This window comes from Danio aesculapii, chromosome 20 (assembly GCF_903798145.1).
Source record: "Danio aesculapii chromosome 20, fDanAes4.1, whole genome shotgun sequence".
In the NCBI taxonomy this organism is placed as follows: domain Eukaryota; kingdom Metazoa; phylum Chordata; class Actinopteri; order Cypriniformes; family Danionidae; genus Danio; species Danio aesculapii.
The window spans coordinates 30279114-30298275 of record NC_079454.1 but is presented as its reverse complement, the minus strand read 5'-3'; the positions used below and the strand labels follow the sequence as shown (position 1 = coordinate 30298275).

The 19162-nt window shown below is 34.2% G+C and overlaps 1 protein-coding gene and 1 long non-coding RNA gene across 5 annotated transcripts in view; one reads left to right on the top strand and one right to left on the bottom strand.

The window, feature by feature from the left end:
- ryr3 (ryanodine receptor 3) overlaps positions 1 to 19162 on the top strand; it is a 165697-nt gene that overhangs the window by 103024 nt on the left and 43511 nt on the right. For all 4 annotated transcript variants that reach the window (XM_056445347.1, XM_056445346.1, XM_056445345.1 and 1 more), the window contains 15 exons: positions 637 to 772; positions 980 to 1163; positions 9236 to 9338; positions 9462 to 9582; positions 9778 to 9947; positions 11666 to 11886; positions 12025 to 12115; positions 13304 to 13444; positions 14092 to 14255; positions 16534 to 16612; positions 16728 to 16817; positions 16896 to 17042; positions 17145 to 17204; positions 18584 to 18659; positions 18744 to 18867. In XM_056445347.1, coding sequence (XP_056301322.1) covers positions 637 to 772; positions 980 to 1163; positions 9236 to 9338; positions 9462 to 9582; positions 9778 to 9947; positions 11666 to 11886; positions 12025 to 12115; positions 13304 to 13444; positions 14092 to 14255; positions 16534 to 16612; positions 16728 to 16817; positions 16896 to 17042; positions 17145 to 17204; positions 18584 to 18659; positions 18744 to 18867 — 1907 coding nt within the window. The remainder of the gene's footprint in view (positions 1 to 636; positions 773 to 979; positions 1164 to 9235; positions 9339 to 9461; positions 9583 to 9777; positions 9948 to 11665; positions 11887 to 12024; positions 12116 to 13303; positions 13445 to 14091; positions 14256 to 16533; positions 16613 to 16727; positions 16818 to 16895; positions 17043 to 17144; positions 17205 to 18583; positions 18660 to 18743; positions 18868 to 19162) is intronic.
- On the bottom strand, positions 2269 to 6734 carry LOC130213609 (uncharacterized). The gene is made up of 5 exons (XR_008835482.1): positions 6672 to 6734; positions 5989 to 6055; positions 5643 to 5740; positions 5459 to 5551; positions 2269 to 2348 (listed from the first exon to the last, which is right to left on the bottom strand). It is a non-coding gene; the product is annotated as an uncharacterized LOC130213609 (long non-coding RNA).

Sequence of the window (19162 nt, the reverse complement as noted above, 5' to 3'; positions counted from 1 at the left end):
TTCTTGTAGTAAAACTAAATAATCGAACATTTTGATCCTCTGTATTTTGATTTTGGTGGTTCAGTGTGTTGCTATAGATGGTTGGGATGAAAGAAAACAGTTTAGGCACCTTTAATAAACATTTGATGGCATATTTAGCAGTGAGGTAGAAGATTCTTATTTTGAGATTCATTCAATGCATAGACTGTAAATATGAGGATAAAGATCTTCCACTACTGTGGATACCAAAGCGACTATGGCCACACAAAACATCTAGGGATGCTGCAATTGTTGTTATATGACATCACATTTTGTGGTGTCTATTTAAAAACAGAATTCAGCCACTGATACATTTGAATGGTAGAAAAACCAGACTGCTTACAGCACTCTTTTAATTTATTTAAGAGGTCTGACTTTGACCCCTCATTCTTCTAACATCTTCACAATTTGAGCTTGCCTGGAAATTTATGCTCTTTACATTTGCTTGTGTATAATTGACATGAAAAAGAGAAGTTTGTCTGCAGCTTGACAGTTATCTTTTGATGTGAACAGGCCTTTTCACTACAGTTCTTGTGATTTTATTGATTTATTGGATTTGGACAGCATTTTTAGTGTCATTTGAATTTCACTTTGGATCCTGTCCATGTGTGTTTTTAGGTGGTTACATATCTGGCAGCCTGTGGATTACAGAACTGCCCAATGCTCATTGCCAGGGGATACCCAGACATTGGCTGGAACCCAATAGAAGGAGAACGCTATTTGTCTTTCCTTCGTTTCGCTGTCTTTGTGAATGGTAAGTACATTTTGACAGTATTGCACAATTATACAACTTTTGTATTGATTTAATAAAAAGAAAAAAATTAACGGCGGTTCATTCCGCTGTGGCGACCCCAGATTAATAAAGGGACTAAGTCGAAAAAGAAAATGAATGAATGAATGAAAAAAATTAACAGGAGGAAAGCATTACATTTTTATTGCGTGTTTGCTTTGCTCACTACAGGGGAAAGTGTTGAAGAGAATGCTAATGTAGTGGTGAAGCTTCTGATCAGGCGTCCAGAGTGTTTTGGACCTGCTCTTAGAGGAGAGGGAGGACAAGGTTTACTCGCTGCCATGAAGGAAGCCATCAAGATCTCAGAAGATCCTGCTTTAGATCTGCCCACCTTACCTGAAGGTGTAGCACCCACGTAAGATCCCTTAATTATTTTCTCCATTGCATTATTCGCTATTTAGAAACAGATTTTCTTGCAGTGCAAACTGAAACCGTGTAGACCCTCTTTGGCATTTAAGATCCACTGTTTGGATTTACTAAAACATACAGGAAAAGTTAGAGATGAATTTATAGGTGCATCTGATCCAGTTGCATATGTTTTAGGCGTTTTTAGTGAGAGTTGAGTCTTTTATGAAATTAATGGGAGGACAGTATTTAAGTGAATCATACGATATGGTTTAATACGGTTTGAGGTAGTCATATTAATGGTATTTTTACCTTAAGTTAAGGACCAAAAAGCATGTTTGAACCTATTTTGGGCTTGATGTGGCTGCAGTAGTTGTGGTAGAAGGAGAAAAACACAAAACAGAGGGTGAATGGTTGAAGGGCGAGAAGTTTCTTTACTCCTGTTTTCATTTGGACATTATCTACACTGTAAAAATTAAAGGTTCCTGGAGGCACTTTTTGGGGTTTTTCACATTGCCACACCGGCGGAACCCTCTAAAGAACTTCTAGGCACCATTTCAAAAAAGGGCAGTTTTTTGAGAAACTTCAAGGGTTCCTGGAGGAACCCTCTTATTAACACTGTAAAAATGAAAGGTTCATGGAAGCACTTTTTGGGGTTCTTCACATTGCCTCGCTGGTGGAACCCTTTAAAGAACCTCTAGGCACCATTTCAAAAGGAGCAGTTCCCTGATGAACCCTCTTATTAAGAATGACCAGGAACCACCTTGAGTGCTTTGAAGCCCCATTTTATTTTTTTAATGCTTGTTTTTCCTATCTCTCGTAATTTATGGTTTGTGCAAACATGTTTAATCACAAATTCAATAGACATCTATCTATCTATCTATCTATCTATCTATCTATCTATCTATCTATCTATCTATCTATCTATCTATCTATCTATCTATCTATCTATCTATCTATCTATCTATCTATCTATCTATCTATCTATCTATCTATCTATCTAGATTTTAAAAAATACAGTCACATTTTTCATAAATAATTACTTTTATTAATCAATATACATCACAATTACATTCACATAATATGATTAATAATGTAATATACATTTTAATGCACACCATCAGATTTAAATAATGTCTAGCAATAACAGCCAGCAACATCTTTAGCTGTCCACTGCTTCACATTGGAGGTGTCCCTATAAAAGTAAATTAAAAAGTAGTTAATCTGAGAAGTTATGAAAACAAAAATTCACAATATTCCCAGAGCCATTTTTTTTAACTTATCAAGACATTCACGAAAGGTATGCAGAACATTTCTGAATAACAAAAGGAAACATCAATAAAATTAGGAATTGTCTCAATTTATATAAAATGATGTTTTTTCCCTGCTTGCAGAGTGCCCATATACATCAATAAAGGCAAAATCCATATGTAAACCTCTCAAATATGTGAGCACAATCAGAAATAAGACAACACAAAAGCTGTCTGAAACCACTCCCTCCTTAGTGCACCCCACATATTTACCCACTTATTCACACAGATAATGCACTATAATTTTGAGTGTACTGCATTTGCAATATTGTTATTTTATTCAGGTTGTAGTTATTAGCTTTTTTAAAAATTAACCATTAGTTGATTAAAAATGAGTTAAAAATTTAAATCAATTATGCATGAAGGTCAAATATTGTTTTTGGACTAAATTTAAGTGGCCTTTGAAATACAGAAATTAATATTTCAGGGCTCAACAATAAGTTTTTACAATAATACAATGTAAAAACATGTATATACAGTACTTAATAAGTGCATTGTACCATATTATTAGTTTAACTTTAAGTACTGTAGTTAAGGTGCCTTAATATAAAGTTGGTCTTGTTTTTTTAAATATATAAATGAAAGTAAAGCAGTCTGTCAAGTTTACATTATTTTGCGAATTGTTTTCTACTTTAATGAAAATATATATTACAAACTCGATTAATGTAACCATTTAGAAGAAAATGCCATGTTTTACTGTAGTTTTTAGAGCTAGGGTGCCGCTATTTTGGAATGTCGCTGTGTCTGACGCCACAGGGTTGGTTCCGTTCCCTCAACTGAACTGATATCGTGGAAATAATGGACTGAACATGAAGACTGAAAAGCCTAATTTAACACAATGCGTGAAGTTGTGGACATGCATCGCAGAGCTGGTACAAATACAAGGAACAGACTTGTGTCTAAAATATATATATTTTTTTATATGTTTACTATTTCTCTTTTTTTTAAAATACTGTTCATTTGATGTGCTTTGGTCTACTCTCTCACACTGGTGCAGCGCTGCCTGGGACGGTGATTTACATTCAGACTAATGCAACGATTACAATAATCTTTCAACATTGAATATGAAGCACGAAAAAACCTGTGAATTGAAAAACGGCACCGATCTTAGTTTGGTTTGAACATGAACAGAAGTGAGGGGCTATATAGTGAAAAGTGAAAGTACCCGCCTCCATTATGTCAGGTACCAGATCTTGTTAAAGACATTGAGGGCAGTCAAGCATCGTAAAACAGAGTGGACCAAAGCACATCAATTGATCGGTAATAAAAGAAAAATTAAAAAATGTATAAACGTATTTTTATGTTTCGGACATACAGTTCAAGTCAGAATTATTAGCCCCATTGAATTATTAGCACCCTTGTTAATTTTTTTTCCTAATTTCCAAATTTTTTAACACATTTCTAAACATAATAGTTTTAATAACGCATTTCTAATGACTGTTTTATTTTATCTTTGCCATGATGACAGTAAATAATATTTTACTAGATATTTTACATAACACAAGTATTCAGCTTAAAGTGACATTTAAAGGCTTAACCGGATTAATTTGGTAGGTTAGGGTAATTAGGCAAGTTATTGTATAACGATGGTTTGTTCTGTAGACTATCAAAAAAATATAACTTAAAAGGGCTAATAATTTTGACCTTAAAATGGCTTTAAAAAAATTAAAAACAGCTTTTATTCTAGCTGAAATAAAACAAATAAGACTTTCTCCCGAAGAAAAAATATTATCAGACATACTGTGAAAATTTCCTTCCTCTGCTAAACATCATTTGGGAAATATTTTAAAAAAGAAAAAAAAAATCAAAGTGGGGCTAATAATTCTGACTTTAACTGTAAATGTAATGCTTGTATTTGCACTAGCTCTGTGATGCACATCCAAAACTTCACGCATTGTGTCAAATTAGGCTTTCCAGTCTCCGTGTTCAGTCCATTACTTCCACTGTATCTGTTAAGCTGAGGGAACGGAACCAACCTTGTGACATCAGACAGTGATATTCCAAAATAGCTGCACCCTAGCTCTAAAAATATTAACTATTGTAAAACATGCTCTTTTCTTCAATAATGGTTACATTAATAGAGTTTGTTTATTATATTTTCACTAAACTGGAAATCAATTTACAAATGAATGTAAACTTGACTGAGTGCTTCACTTCCACTTTAAAGGGACAGTTCACCCAAAAAATTTAATTCTGTCATCATTTACTCAACCTTCACTTGTTCCAATCCTGTTTAAGTTTCTATCATCTGTTAAACTGAAAACAGAAAACCTATAACCACAATCCATACTTTTGTTATACTGGTTATAATTTATTTTTAACGGTTAAAAATGTTCAGCTTTAATCAAAATATAATGTTTTGCGCTCAACTAAAGAAAGAAAATCAAACAGGTTTGGAACATATTAGAGGTGGGTAAATGATGACAAAATTTTAATTTACTTTAAACCATGTTTATTTGTGAGGTGGTATTAACTAACTCACTACTCTGTAAAAAAACTATAATTTGGTGGAGACTTTATAAATATTATTTTAATTGAACAACTATTATTTTAAATGTATTACATTAAATTGCATTGCATTATGTTGCATTATCTAATAATAAATATAATTTAATTAAATTCAAGTTCAACGCGGCTTCGTTTTAAACTAACATACTGTAGTAATTTTGTTTAAGCCAGGTTTCAGTAAGACATTAAGATTAGGATTATTAGTGCATTAAGATTGTTGTCTGTTCATTTACAATACGTGCTTTAGGTGCAAGTGGCCTGACGTTTAGAAGACCGAACGTTAAAAAAAAAAAGTATTTTCACTTATTTGCCATTTTTCTGGTTTGATTTTTAATAGATTTTTTTTCTAGAACACATAGTAAATTAAATTCTTAACCTAATAATACGAGGAACAGACAGTTTCTATGGAGTTAGCCAGATATGCATTACTGTGATTGAAGTGGGACGAGCAAAAGTCTAAATGGCTAAAATGTGGATTTTCACTCACTCGTCAAAGCATCCTGAAGATTTTGTCCAACAGGAATTCAGCTCCAGTACTGCTGTGGTGCAGCCCATCAGCATAGGCAAGCCTAGGACGATCCTAGAAAAGATTCCAATTGTTAATAAAGAGCAGATTTTGTTCTTCACACCATGTTAATAGCCATTCATTCAGAGCAAAAAGTCTGCTGAACCTTTCATGTCCACAGCAGTAAGTAGAAAGCTGTCCAGAAATGATGATCTGCATTGCAAGTGAAGTGCGTCGGACCGTTTCAATCTGGCCCTCTGCTACCTGGATTTGATACAGCAAACTTTAAATTTCTAGTTTATATCTGTCACAATGACTTACACCTAATATGGATACATCAGAAACAAGCAAATGAGAAAATAAGTGAGTGATATTAGACACTGAAAAGGTTAAAAGTTTAATGTCATTAGTTCAGTGTTACCCAGCTGGATAATGATTATCAAATATTGTTTGTTAAATGAAGTATATTTACATTTATTTCCAATTCAGTTAGTTACTTAAAAAATACTTACATTTGAGGTGACTCAAACGGCTGTTTGAGAGAGAAAACTGAACAATTTCAGGGTTTATGTGGATGTTCTGAGAAGGAAAAAAGCAGGCTTTATGTACATTATTTGTGTGAATGAATAAAAATGTATTGAAGTACATAACTTAGACACAATTTGTCACACAGGTAACTGTTGAAGAAACGCAAATAATAACAAATGCGTAATATTACTCACAAATAATATGAGGAAAGAATATTAGATAGCATCGCGGCTAGAAAATAATATAAGCAACCCTGCTCAAGACACTTACTACACACTGTATATGTAAGGGAAGACAATAAAAAAGTAAATAAATATATTTGTGGAAAAAAAAAAAGCCGTCCAATAAGCAGTACGAATGTATAACGTTACCTGTTTAATTTGAAATTAACGGTCGCTTGCAATGGCTTTCATGGAAGCTTCGTGTTCAATGACAATAAAATATTTCGACATAAATCAATATTTTACATCAAATTATTTATATTTGTGTGAGGTAGACGTGTAATTTGAGTGATTATGTATATCCAGCCGATTGTTATTATCGCAAACAGCAATCGCTTCGCGAGACGTTCCTAAAACAGGTTACACGACATAATGATGCGTGTAAGTGTAGATATTTGTGTGCAAATCGTATCTAATTTGTATATTTATTTTGCCAACTTACTCACCTTCCGTGTGTTAGAGATGACAGCAGTCACGAAATTGAGGAAAGGAGCCGTTACAAATCGCTATTTGAAAACGCCTCCTGCGACCTGCACCTGCGCGTCCACGATGCACGTGCACGATGATGCGCGTCCGCGTCATGTTTATATTATTTTGTTTGGTTAATTTTTTTTTTTCTTTTTGGCAACACAATTAATTCCATTCCATTAATCCAAGAAACAGATGAAAAAAACATTTAATTCAGAAAAATAAAAATGTACAAAATACTGCATTTATTAGCAAGTTATCTTTGTTGGTTTATCAAAACAAACTGGAGGAATACTTTTTATTAATAAACCAGAGCCCATAGCCTATATACTTAAGTTTAGTAATATCTTAAATATTTTTCATGAGTGGATTTTTGAAGAACTGTGTTATATAATTCTATTTTTATACAAATAACAATAATAATAATAATAATAATAGCTTAATATTTATTATTATTATTGTTAATATTATTATTGCAGCAGTTGTTGTTGTTATTAATATTGTTTAAATGTCAAAATTCAAGGGTCTAATGAGGTTAAGTGACAGAAAATGAAATTAGTCCCCTATAATAATTATCATTTTCATAATTGTACAAGCCTGTGCATGTTTTTGTCTCTTTTTTTCCCCTCTATTGTGGCTCATTTGTATTTTATCCTCCAAAATTACTTTTACATTTTCAAATTTTTTCACAATTTCCCAGTCAGCCTCCTAACAGCAATCAAGTTTAGACTCTAATCATTGATATTCTTGTGTTCAGTGAGTGCCACACAAAAAAGAAAAACAAACACCAAATTTCATATCATTCTAAAACCACAAATAACTAAGTAAATATTAAGTAAATGAACATCCATCTCATTTTCTGGTCTCCACAATTGTCTATTTAATTATGACAAAAAAAAAATCTCTTAGTTCCTTTAAGTGCTAGCTTTTAGAGGAGAGATCCACCAGGAACCATTATATAAGTTCATAGATCTTTCAGTAACTCTTTTTTGAAAATTGAGTTCCTCCAATAACTTTCAAAGAGCTTCGAGGTCTTAGTGTAAGGAAACAGTGACTCCAGAACCTCAGTATTGACAAAAAAGTGCTTGTAGGATCCCAGTTACTGCAAAAGGGTCCTGCAAGCACTGCAAAGACTATCAGTGGTTCCTCAAGGAACCCCATTTTGAGAGAAAGACCTTTGAGGCACTTAAAATACATTTTAAAGTTCCTTGAGTACTCAACAGAGTACTTGAAGCACCTTTACTTTTTACAGTGTATGCTGTACATAGGTATTATCTGGCTCTTATTGTTAGGCTTGAGGTAAAAGGTTGAGTTTTATGTTGTGTTCACACTTCACAGATCTGCTCTATAGGCTTGTTTGGAAAATTTGTTTAGAGTACTCACTGTCATTTTTAAGACTGAACTTAAGAAACCTTAACAAATAACATATCAAATGGCTAATATAGCATCCAAAATGAAAATGTGGGCTGGGCTTAATATACTTGTATGTATACTAGGGCTGCACGATTAATCAAAGAAAGATCGCAATCTCGATTTGACCCAACACGCGATCTTAATTCAGCTTTTCATCGATTCAGCCAATTATATTTTCAAGGTCAGGAGAAAAGCATAAAGTCGGACGCACAAGTCTTCACAGCAACATGAACCGACATGGGCACCTCCAAATGCCGTTAAAAGTGTCACGTACTTTATGTATAAGGTATAATTCATTCAAAATGTCATTTCTGTCTTAATGTAATGATGTAGTCGCAGCCGAGAAATGACACATGAGCTGGTGCACTGTCTGTTTACTACCGAGAGGACGCGTGCGTGCCCACCAATGATGTCCACTTTAGTGAACAGAACCTGCATAGGCTGTGAATAACAGATAATAAAGTTGTAAATAACGTTAACCAACAGTAAACCTGCACATAGGCCTAATATTATTATTGTTGTTTTACCATATGTTTGAGAAAAACAATAATAGCCGACTCATATGAATCTTTATTTTACAATTAGAGAATCGAGAGAAAATCGTGATCTTGATTTTAAGCAAAAAAATAAATAAATGTGATTCACATTTTAGCCGGAATCGTGCAGCTCTAATGTACCACATGTGATGTTTTTTCATCATTTGATAACTCTTAAAGAGCTTATAAAATATGAGTCAAAGAGGTGTCAGAAATTTCTCTATGACACACACAATTGAAGAACTTCTGCAGGGAGAGGCAACAATGCCTGTACTGAATTGTAATGAAAGGAAAGATGACAAGATCAAAGTATGCTTGAACATTCTGTCCATTTTATGGTTACATCTTGTGACATCATGTCCATTTTTGGGTTTATTTAGATGTGTTGGTCAGTGTAGTGTACATATTGCAGTTGAACTGCATTTTCTGTGGTTTCTAGTTTGGAGACCATATTAACACACAGATAAACCGCACTAACAAAGCAATTCCACCAGAGTTTATTTTAATCAAACCAAACCTGGCAAGTGTGAACACACTGCACTTTAACCTCAAATATGTTTTGGAATAAGTAAGATCTTTCTTTGTTTTGACAGGGTTGGGGAGGACGAAGAGGAGGTCGCACACATGGGCAACTCTATTATGTCCTTCTACTCAGCCCTTATTGATCTCCTGGGCCGCTGTGCTCCTGAGATGCATGTGAGTGCTCCTTTCTGCCACATTTTATTGATTTACAAAGCTGGGGACAAAACTTGCAGTTTCCTGCTGCTGTAGCACAGTATACCACCTCACATTAATTTTATCTATCAATGCTGTTTACAGCTTATAAACAAAGGCAAAGGTGAAGCACTCCGTATTCGTGCCATTCTCCGTTCCTTAGTGCCCATTAAGGATTTGGTCGGAATTATCAGTATTCCACTCAAAATGCCGGTCGTCAATAAAGGTTTGTACATGCCACTGGATGCCTTTGAAAAAGTCTGAAGACATAATCTCTGAAACTCATTATGTGCCCAAGATTGATTGACGCTATTACTCCTTCAATGTCATCTTCATCCCTACGTGTCTCATTATCTGCACCTCTTGTTCCGCAGTCATTATTACCCTAATATCTTTTTGTTTAACTCCTTCGTCTTCTCAGATGGTACTGTGACCGAGCCTGATATGAATGCCAGCTTCTGTCCAGAGCACAAGGCGCCCATGGTGCTTTTTCTGGACCGTGTCTATGGCGTTGATGACCAGAGCTTCTTGCTGCACCTGCTGGAGGTGGGCTTTCTGCCAGACCTCCGAGCATCAGCCTCTCTGGACTCGGTAAGGGTGCTTTGTTGAGTGGGAATAAAATTAGCAAAGTTGCAGATGTACATTTGTCATGCTATGTGTGAAAAAGCCTAAGAGGTTCATGTGATATCAAGCATGTAATTTACTGATTCTGTAGAAGTAAAAAAAGCAATTTTTTTCAATAATTATCTTTGGTTATCAGTGCTGAAAAATCATGCTTAATTAAACGCACCATTACTTGGCAAAAGAAATTGTGCAAGAAGAGAAAAATGATCTGTTTTAAATATGACTCAAAGTATAAGTAATAAGTAGCCCATCTAAAAGCAGTCAAGAGTGTGTACGTTAAATTATTTGCCATTTATGGAATATGTGAGTACACATTACATTATAGGGGACGTGTTATGCAAAAATCACTTTTATAACCCCTTTAAACACAGTTATGTGTCAGCAATCTGTGAATATATCCAGTTTCTAGGGGTAAAAATGTATAAAAAACATTTTTTATAATGATACTTCAAAAAAAAAACAGTCTGCTGAAACACTTTGATTGACATTCTCTTTGTACGTGTCACCAGAGGGGGAAAGTCCTCTGAAGCATATGTCCTTAGTCTTGTTTTTGAATCTGCCACTATGCTGTAACACAGGCATTTGTAGCACAGCCCTCTTTTGAAAAGGGCAGTAAAAAATAATTTATTGTTTGGTATTTGTAGGGAAACCAAAGACATATCTTGTAAAAAATAATAGGTATATAGAGATGTAATATATTCCCTTTAATATATGCACCTATAAAAAGCTGACAGAGGTTGATGAGTTTACATGTAAAATGAAATCTTTGAAACCCAAGCGGGAAAAATCTAGCTGTGCCAATATACAAAATGTATATGTACTTTGACCCCCGACTAACAAGCTATAAGTGTCCAGCAGTTGGTGCCTGAAACCAAGCTCATGCAGGACTTATAGAATACATGCAATTTGTGCATGTGTTAGAAACGGAAAATTCTGTTAGATTTCAGTCATCATATACAGTAGTAGGCATTCTTCATCTTTTCATCAGTGAAATGCAGTCTAAACAGTTTTTCAGTCATTGCATGTAATGATTTGGTGTCGTCTTGGACAATGTACATTTTTGCTGCATTTATGTTTTAAGGTTACTCCATCTGATGCTATTATTCTACAGGATTTGATTGGATGGGAATCATGAGACTTTATATTCTGCTTAGCCAATCCAAAATAAACATATAAAGTAGTAACTGCAGGTTGATGCACAGTGAAAGTACAGATAAACACTAAAAAAAAAGTACTCTGGTATATGTACACATTTTTAAAACTACTTGGTGAAGTACAATTCCTTTTATGGATAAGCTGATTAGGTTTAATCTCAGCATAAATTCCATCATCTTGAACTACTTCTTAACTTTCACTCAGCTCAAATTAACTTAAAAGCTAAGCATCTACAAGTTGCACTATTGAATTAATTCAGCCTTAAGTGTTTGAACCAGACACTGACTCTAAAAAAAGCAGAGCAAATAAAACAGTTTAGTCTACAAGTAGATTTTTCAGATTCTTAATGCATTTTTATATCACTCTCTACAGCATTGGACACCTAATGATAATCGATATCTTTAGCTTTTGCATTAAGCAGTTTGAAAAAACTACTCATCAGTTGTGTTGATGATGAATTTGCTCATATTATGTCCGTATGCTTATGCAATATGCCAAATGTAGTTTCATGTTATGTTTGCATCCATCAGGAGGTGCTTAGGTCCACAGAAACAGCTCTGGCCATGAACCGCTACATTGGTTCGGCGGTGCTTCCTCTGCTGACCCGCTGTGCTCATCTGTTCGCTCACACTGAGCACTATGCGATGCTCGTTGACTCCACGCTGCACACCATCTATCGCCTCTCAAAGGGTCGATCACTCACCAAGGCCCAGAGAGATGCTATTGATGAATGCCTGCTGGCCATCTGCATGTAAGAATCTCCTGAAAACCTTTAGCTGAGAGGCTTCCACATTGTGTCTTGAATTAATTGAAAGCTTAAGGTGCAGTTTTATTTGTTGGATAAATCGTTTATGTTGGTGTTCTCTGATGATATTCACACGTTCTCCAGGCATCTGCGGCCTTCAATGTTACAGCAGCTTTTGCGTCGTCTTGTGTTTGATGTCCCACAGCTTACAGAGTACTGCAAGATGCCCATTAAGGTGAGTCTAGTGAAGAGTAAATGAACGTATGATGCTGTTTAAATATTTGAGATTGGAAAGATTTATGTTTTTATTATTTAAATAAAATAGAGTAATATTATAAAACATTGTTGCCTATTAACTTTGTCTATTTTAAGTAATTTATTCATGTCATGGCAACACAACATTTTCAGCAGATATTACTCCAGTCTTCGGTGTCACCTGGGGTCTCGCACAAAAACGGGGGTAGAAAATGTCCGTATGCCTCTTTCTACGCAAACATATTTACCCTAAATATTGGCTTAATTGAACCATCAAATAAGAAACAGATTAAATAATCATATGTGCCATAATAGGTAAAAAAATGTAGTATTCTGCTGTACGTTCAATTTTAGGAAAGTTTCTACGCAAGGTTTTATAAATGGGACCCTTGATCTTTGAGAAATTATGCTGATACGCTGAGTTGATGCTCAAGAAACATTGATACAAATGTGATACAGTTAAACATGAATTCATGTAAAAGATTTAAAAATTTGAATCATTTATAATATTATATGTTTACTGGACCATGTCATCAGTTTAATTATACATTTGTAAATATTTAAAAATGTAATTTTGAACGGTAGCATTCATTTTAAAAAATCATAATTTTTTTATTGACTTTATTCAAATTACACTCAACCCACATTATTCACAAAATTTGCATTGCTTTATTAAAAGTGTATTTTTCTACATTTTCTATTGATCATGGCAGCAATTATTTATCAAATAATGATTTTATGATAGAGAAAGGCATTATAATCAGACATATCCTGACATAATTTTCCATTGGGTTCAGTTTTGTTGTTGTAAAGAGACATTTCAATTATGCTTCCCTGTATGTGTGAGTATCGTTATCTGTTTTGCAGAATTTCTGAAACAGGCACTATACAAACATAGACAGGTATAATGACAAACTTAGTGAATAATCCTTAGTGAAAAATGTTTCATTAAAATAAGGTCACTCAATTTATTCCGTTGGTTGCTGGCACCCATTGACTTCCATAGTAGGAAAAAAAATACTATAGAAGTGAGTGGGTCACAGTAACCTGCCTTTTTCAAATTAACTTAACAAACGAAAGAAACTCAAATTTCATTTTTGAACCATTTGTGAGCTACCCCTTTAAAATACCTTGAATGTTGACAGATTCATTCACTTTTTCTTCACAGCTTTTGACCAATCACTATGAGCAAAATTGGAAGTACTACTGTCTGCCAACGGGCTTGGGCAGCTATGGAATGGCATCAGAGGAGGAGCTCCACCTCACCAAGAAGCTTTTCTGGGGACTTTTTGATGCTCTTTCTCAAAAGGTACAAACATACTTCATAATTGTGCCAAAATATTCAAATGAATTCTTTGCCATGTCAAAAAACAAACAAACAAAAAATAATAATATACACAACAATGAAATTTCTGCCATTGTTTACCCTTCATGTTTACTCTTGTTTACTCTTTCATGACGACCTAAAACTGTATGACAATCTTTCTTCTGTGGATCATAAAAGAAGCTTTTTTTAATAATGTTTCAGTGTTTGTTGAGTTTTTACAATAGTCACTAACCAAAAGGAAATTATCTTTTGTGCTCTGCAAAAGAAAAAAGTCTTACATCTCCCTTAATTTTTAAAAATCTGTTGTATTTAAGACAATTAACTACATTAATTTAGTAAGCAAGTACGTCACAAATCAAGCGTTGTCTTATCCTGGATCACTTTTTAACATGCTGTGTCTGTTTTAAAATGTTTTAGCTTTTAAAAATGTACCTATATTTTGTGAAGATTTTTTTAAAAAGGTAGAATTTACACATGATTGATTCTGTTAATTTTTTAAACCACATATTGTGTTATTATTTGTATATAGTAGAGCAGCAAATTGACAGTCCCACAAAAAAAAATTGTTACATTCATTTCATGGGACCACAAAGGTGTTAACAAACCTTGCTCCTTATTCTGTTTTGCAGAAATATGATTCAGAGCTTTTCAAAATGGCAATGCCATGTCTGAGTGCCATAGCAGGTGCCATCCCACCTGATTACGTGGACTCCAGCCCAGGCTCCGCATTAGTTAAGCAGGCCTCTGTGGATGCACAAGGCAACTTCGACCCCCAGCCAATTAACACTGCTAAGTAAGTACCATTCAAACACTGTCTACTGGAAATGAATATAGGCAAAAGAGGCTTTCGCACTGCACAGTCATAGAAGTAGTCACCAGGCTGATCCCACAAAAAAATAGATTTTCCTTAAGGTTTTTTTTTTTTGCTGGTTGCCATCGCACCACCACCAGTTGCTACTTTGAAGTAATGTAAGCTGTTCCACAGTGACGTCAAAAGCGTCATTCAGCAAAATCAACAACTAGAGGACAGAGGGCGCTGTGATTGAAGCTTTTTTTTCATTGTGTGTCATGTGGTTTGTGATAATGGAGATGCAGACATAAAACTACCTATAACAGCTTATATTATACAGGTTGCTTATCATTGAGGCTGAAATTAGAACTCAACAGCGCAGAAAAGCGACAGGTAAATGCGGTTAGCTTTAGCTTTCTGTGTCACTTTAAAAGGGACCTATTATGCAAAAATGACTTTTATAAGGATTTTAACACAGTTGTGTGGCAACTGTCTATAAATATAACTTCTAATGGTAAAAAGTCTTTCATTTTAATCACACTTCTTAATAACAGTCTGGAGAAATACTTTGACATTCTCCCTTTGTACATGTCATCATGTCATCACAGGGGGAAAGCTCCACCCATAGTTGATGATCACTCCCTCATTAGCATATGATGTTAGTCTTTTTTTAAAAATTAAATTCTTGAAAAACATTAGGAAATGTCTTTATCAAACAACAACAATATTGGGGTTTTCAGTCATTTACTGTAGTCCAAGATAAGTGCCAAGTCCTTCGTCAAACTCCTTGTTCTTATTGCTTTTAGGTTTTTTGATCCCTCAATAGACTCAGAATATATTTTCATTTCAATTTTAAATTTAGAAAAAAAGGTTAACACTTACAAAACTTGCTTTTGTGAATATGCAATTTGGCCAACAAAAAAATAAGGTTTATAAAATAAGTATTAGTTTCCTTTTCACATTCATGGAAACCAAAGATAACATTCTTAAAGGTAAATTCAAAATCTGCCTTCACATAATCTTTTATAAAATAATATCAAGAATATCACACTAACATGTCATTGAAAGAGGCCAATTCCAAAAAAAAATAGACAGAAGTTTCAGGATTCACTAAGCATAAAGAACAGTTGGTGTTAATATCATTCTTAAGCCTTTTAAGATTACAGTTGTCTGGATAGCATCTATGAATCAGTTTAAATTCTCTTGTTTTGTTTGTTATAAAAACTTGTGAGGTAATGACTAAACTTTCTTCCATGAAATATGATTTACAAAACCATTCCAATATGACATTACATAAGGCACAGTAACAGAATCTTCCTGAAACAGGGCTCTTATATTTTTATTGCATTTAGATTTAAATAATGAAAGGCAGTGTTTACCAATAAATGTTTACCAAATGTCCACTGAATGACAAGCAATTAGAAATGAAAGTCTTTTAAAACCATAAAAACACTTTGTGGGAGTCTTTTGGGCTTACAGGAATTCCATACTTAACTTAAAATTCAGAGTAGTGACAAAGTAAATCACTATCATTGAAAAGTTGAGACACAAAAATGATATCATTTTTAAACCAGTTATTGAAGAATAGAGATTTGTTTTTATACAAGATGTTTTTATTATTGCAAATTATATATGAGTGAGGTGTAAAAGAGTTTAAATACGAGGGACCAAGCTAGTATAGGATGTTAGTCTTGTTTTTGAATCTGCTGTCATGCTGACACATAGACGTTTGTAGCTCTGCCCACTTTTGAAATCAGGGTTGGGAGCACAATCACATTTGCATTTAAAGTGACAGTCACCAAAATGGCACAATTAGGATCAAAGCCTAAAAGGGGCAGTTTCAAAATGATTTGTGATAATTTGTGAGGTATTTTGATCTGAAACTTCACATGCACACTCTAGAGACATCAGAGACTTAATTTATATCTTGTAAAAAAGGGGGATAATAGGTCCTCTTTAAAATAATATATGCCGATGTTTTGGATGGTTGTGATTCACATAATTAGCATACACTAATGTCAGTACAGTACCTACCGTGCTGGATTAGACCTTTCTAGGAAATTTAGTTCCCCCAAATGGAGTTCTACAATAGAACAAAAATTGTTTCCCGTTTCTGTAGGCCAAACAGATCAAAAATCTGGTACTTCCAACAGTAGCTCTAGAAACTTTTAAAAAGTTTCTCCGGTGCGAAAACCCTTCATGAAAACATTCTTCTAGGGTGAAGGTTATTATTCCGTTTGACCTTTGTGCAAATTTCATGATATACTGTTTTGTCTTTCAGCATCTCGCTGCCTGAAAAACTCGATTACATTGCAAGCAAGTTTGCTGAACATTCTCATGAGAAATGGTCCTCTGAGAAGGTTAGACAATGCTAAAACTCATCTCATTAATCTTGCACGTTTTGGTGTCACTAGCGCTCTTCCACTGTCGAATTAGACAAAGGATGACTGCATGTTTTATCTTGTACGGTGATAGATCGCTCTTGGCTGGACCGTGGGAGATAAAGTAGATGACAAAGCTAAAACTCATCCACTTCTAAAACCGTACAAAGCACTGAGTGAAAAGGTACACAAGTCACACTAACACAAATGCAAGATTCAGCGGTTGAGTTTTAAGCTTATTTGAATGCTTCACTTTGAATAGGAAAGGGAAACTTATCGCTACCCTGTGAAAGAGACTCTAAAGAGCATGTTGGCAATGGGATGGAACATTGAGAGGACCAAGGAAGGAGAGGCCATGTTTCAGCAAAGAGAAACAGAAAAACAGCGCAAGATTTCAGAGTCCTCGCAGGTAATGTTTGACAGCGGGAGGGTTTTCGTTTCTTTGTGGTGTCTGTCAACAAATCAAAGCATTTATAGCACATCGTGTTTCCGCTTCTACACTTCTTTATAGGGTGAATTTGTTCCAGCCCCACAAGATTTGGAAAATGTTGTTCTTTCAAGAGAACTACAGGCAAGTGTGACTTGATAATTATAAATGATTGATATCTTATAAATTGGTTGTTTGATGTTGCAGTTTCACATTGACACACAACAAAAATGAATTTAATTAGTATTGTCATCATTAAAAATGCAGTAAATGGTTAAAAATGTTTTTGTCTTCCATGGACCACTGCTGTGTTGTTGTTGTTATTATTATTATTATTATTATTATTATTATTATTATTATTATTATTATTATTATTATTATTATTATTATTATTATTAATATTATTATTATTATTGTTGTTGTTGTTATTGTTATTATTTATTATTATATATTTTTTAATAATTATTTTTGGCCTTTTTGCCTTTATCAGATGAGAGAGAGAGGGGGGTAGGGTAGTGAAATGTCCTCGAGCCGGGATTCGAACTTGGGACGCCCTGACGTGCTGCTGCATATGTCGTCGCCCTAACCACTAGGTTATTGCACCGACGTTATTGTTTATTTATATATTTATTTATTTATTTTTTACATTTTTGAGCCAAATCTCACACTGTCCTATGGTGTGACTGTCTAAAGCAGAGTTCAATAAATTAGAGTCCTTTTAAATTAAAAGGAAAATCATGAAATCATTAATAAATACGTCAAGTACCTAATTTTACCAGTGGCTATTTTACTAAATTGTAGTATGTTTGTTTTTTACCCGCGTATTTCTAAGACATGGGAACTTGATATAATTTGTCACCTTAAACCATGTCCTGTAGTGTGACACTATATATGTTCATTTTAAATCTGAAATTCCACTGAAAACTTCTGTTATCCTTTGGTGTGACACTGGTTTGCTTGGTTAGGGACTTGTGGAGCTGTGCATCAATGGATTTGCTCTTCAGTAGCTTCAACAGTGAAAATTAAACCACACTGAACTAAACTGAACTTTAACTCTGAAAACTGGACTGACACAGTTTCAATTTACTAGAACTTCTATCTTAAGCAGCTTTGACACAATCGACATTGTAAAAGTGCTATAGAAATAAACAGGAATTAAATTGACACCCTTATTTATTAAAAATATCCAATAAGTCTGACAAGTCATGGAGAAAAAAATAATATTATTCATAATTTCATATAAAATAAATATCAACAATAAAGATAAATCATGCTATTTGTATATTAACAAGGTTTGTTTTTCTTAGTTTTTTGCTGTCACACCATATAGGACATTTATATGGTACATTTCAGTAAAAAAAAAACTGTGAAAGAATTGATAAAGTTAGTGACCCCTTATATTTTCTCAAACATCAGGCTTCAAACTACATAAATATAAAAAAAATTCCTTCAAAAAAGTGTTTCACAAAAAAGTGTCAACTACCCATATATTGTGTATTACATCTTGATTTTCATTTCAACAGGCAATGGTTGAAACAGTTGCAGAAAATTACCACAACATTTGGGCCAAGAAGAAGAAAAAGGAGCTTGACAGTAAAGGTGATCCTGCAAGAGTCTGTGACATTACAAGTACTTTGTGAACACTCCCAGGTGCATTGACTCATTGTGTGTTGTCATCAAAAGGAGGAGGAAGTCATCCATTGTTGGTGCCGTATGACACTCTGACAGCAAAGGAGAAGTACAGAGACAGGGACAAGGCTCAGGAGCTCTTTAAATTTCTACAGGTCAATGGATACGCCATCAGCAGGTCAATCTGTTCCCAAATTCAGTAACACGTATTCAGAAAATCCATACAAAAATGTCATTAGATGCATCTAGAAGGGCGATAGCAAAATTATTATTATCATTTACCCACTTTGTATTAAGTGTCTTTGATTACTGTCTACTGTTATATTTAAATTAATCATTTGATCCAATGCATTTTCTTACTGTGTGTCCAAAGTTGAGGTGTGCAAGACTAGTTATGTAATTGACTAAATGATAATGCTACTGCTAATATTACTAAAATATTAGACGTATATCAATGTAAGTATGTTTTTTAT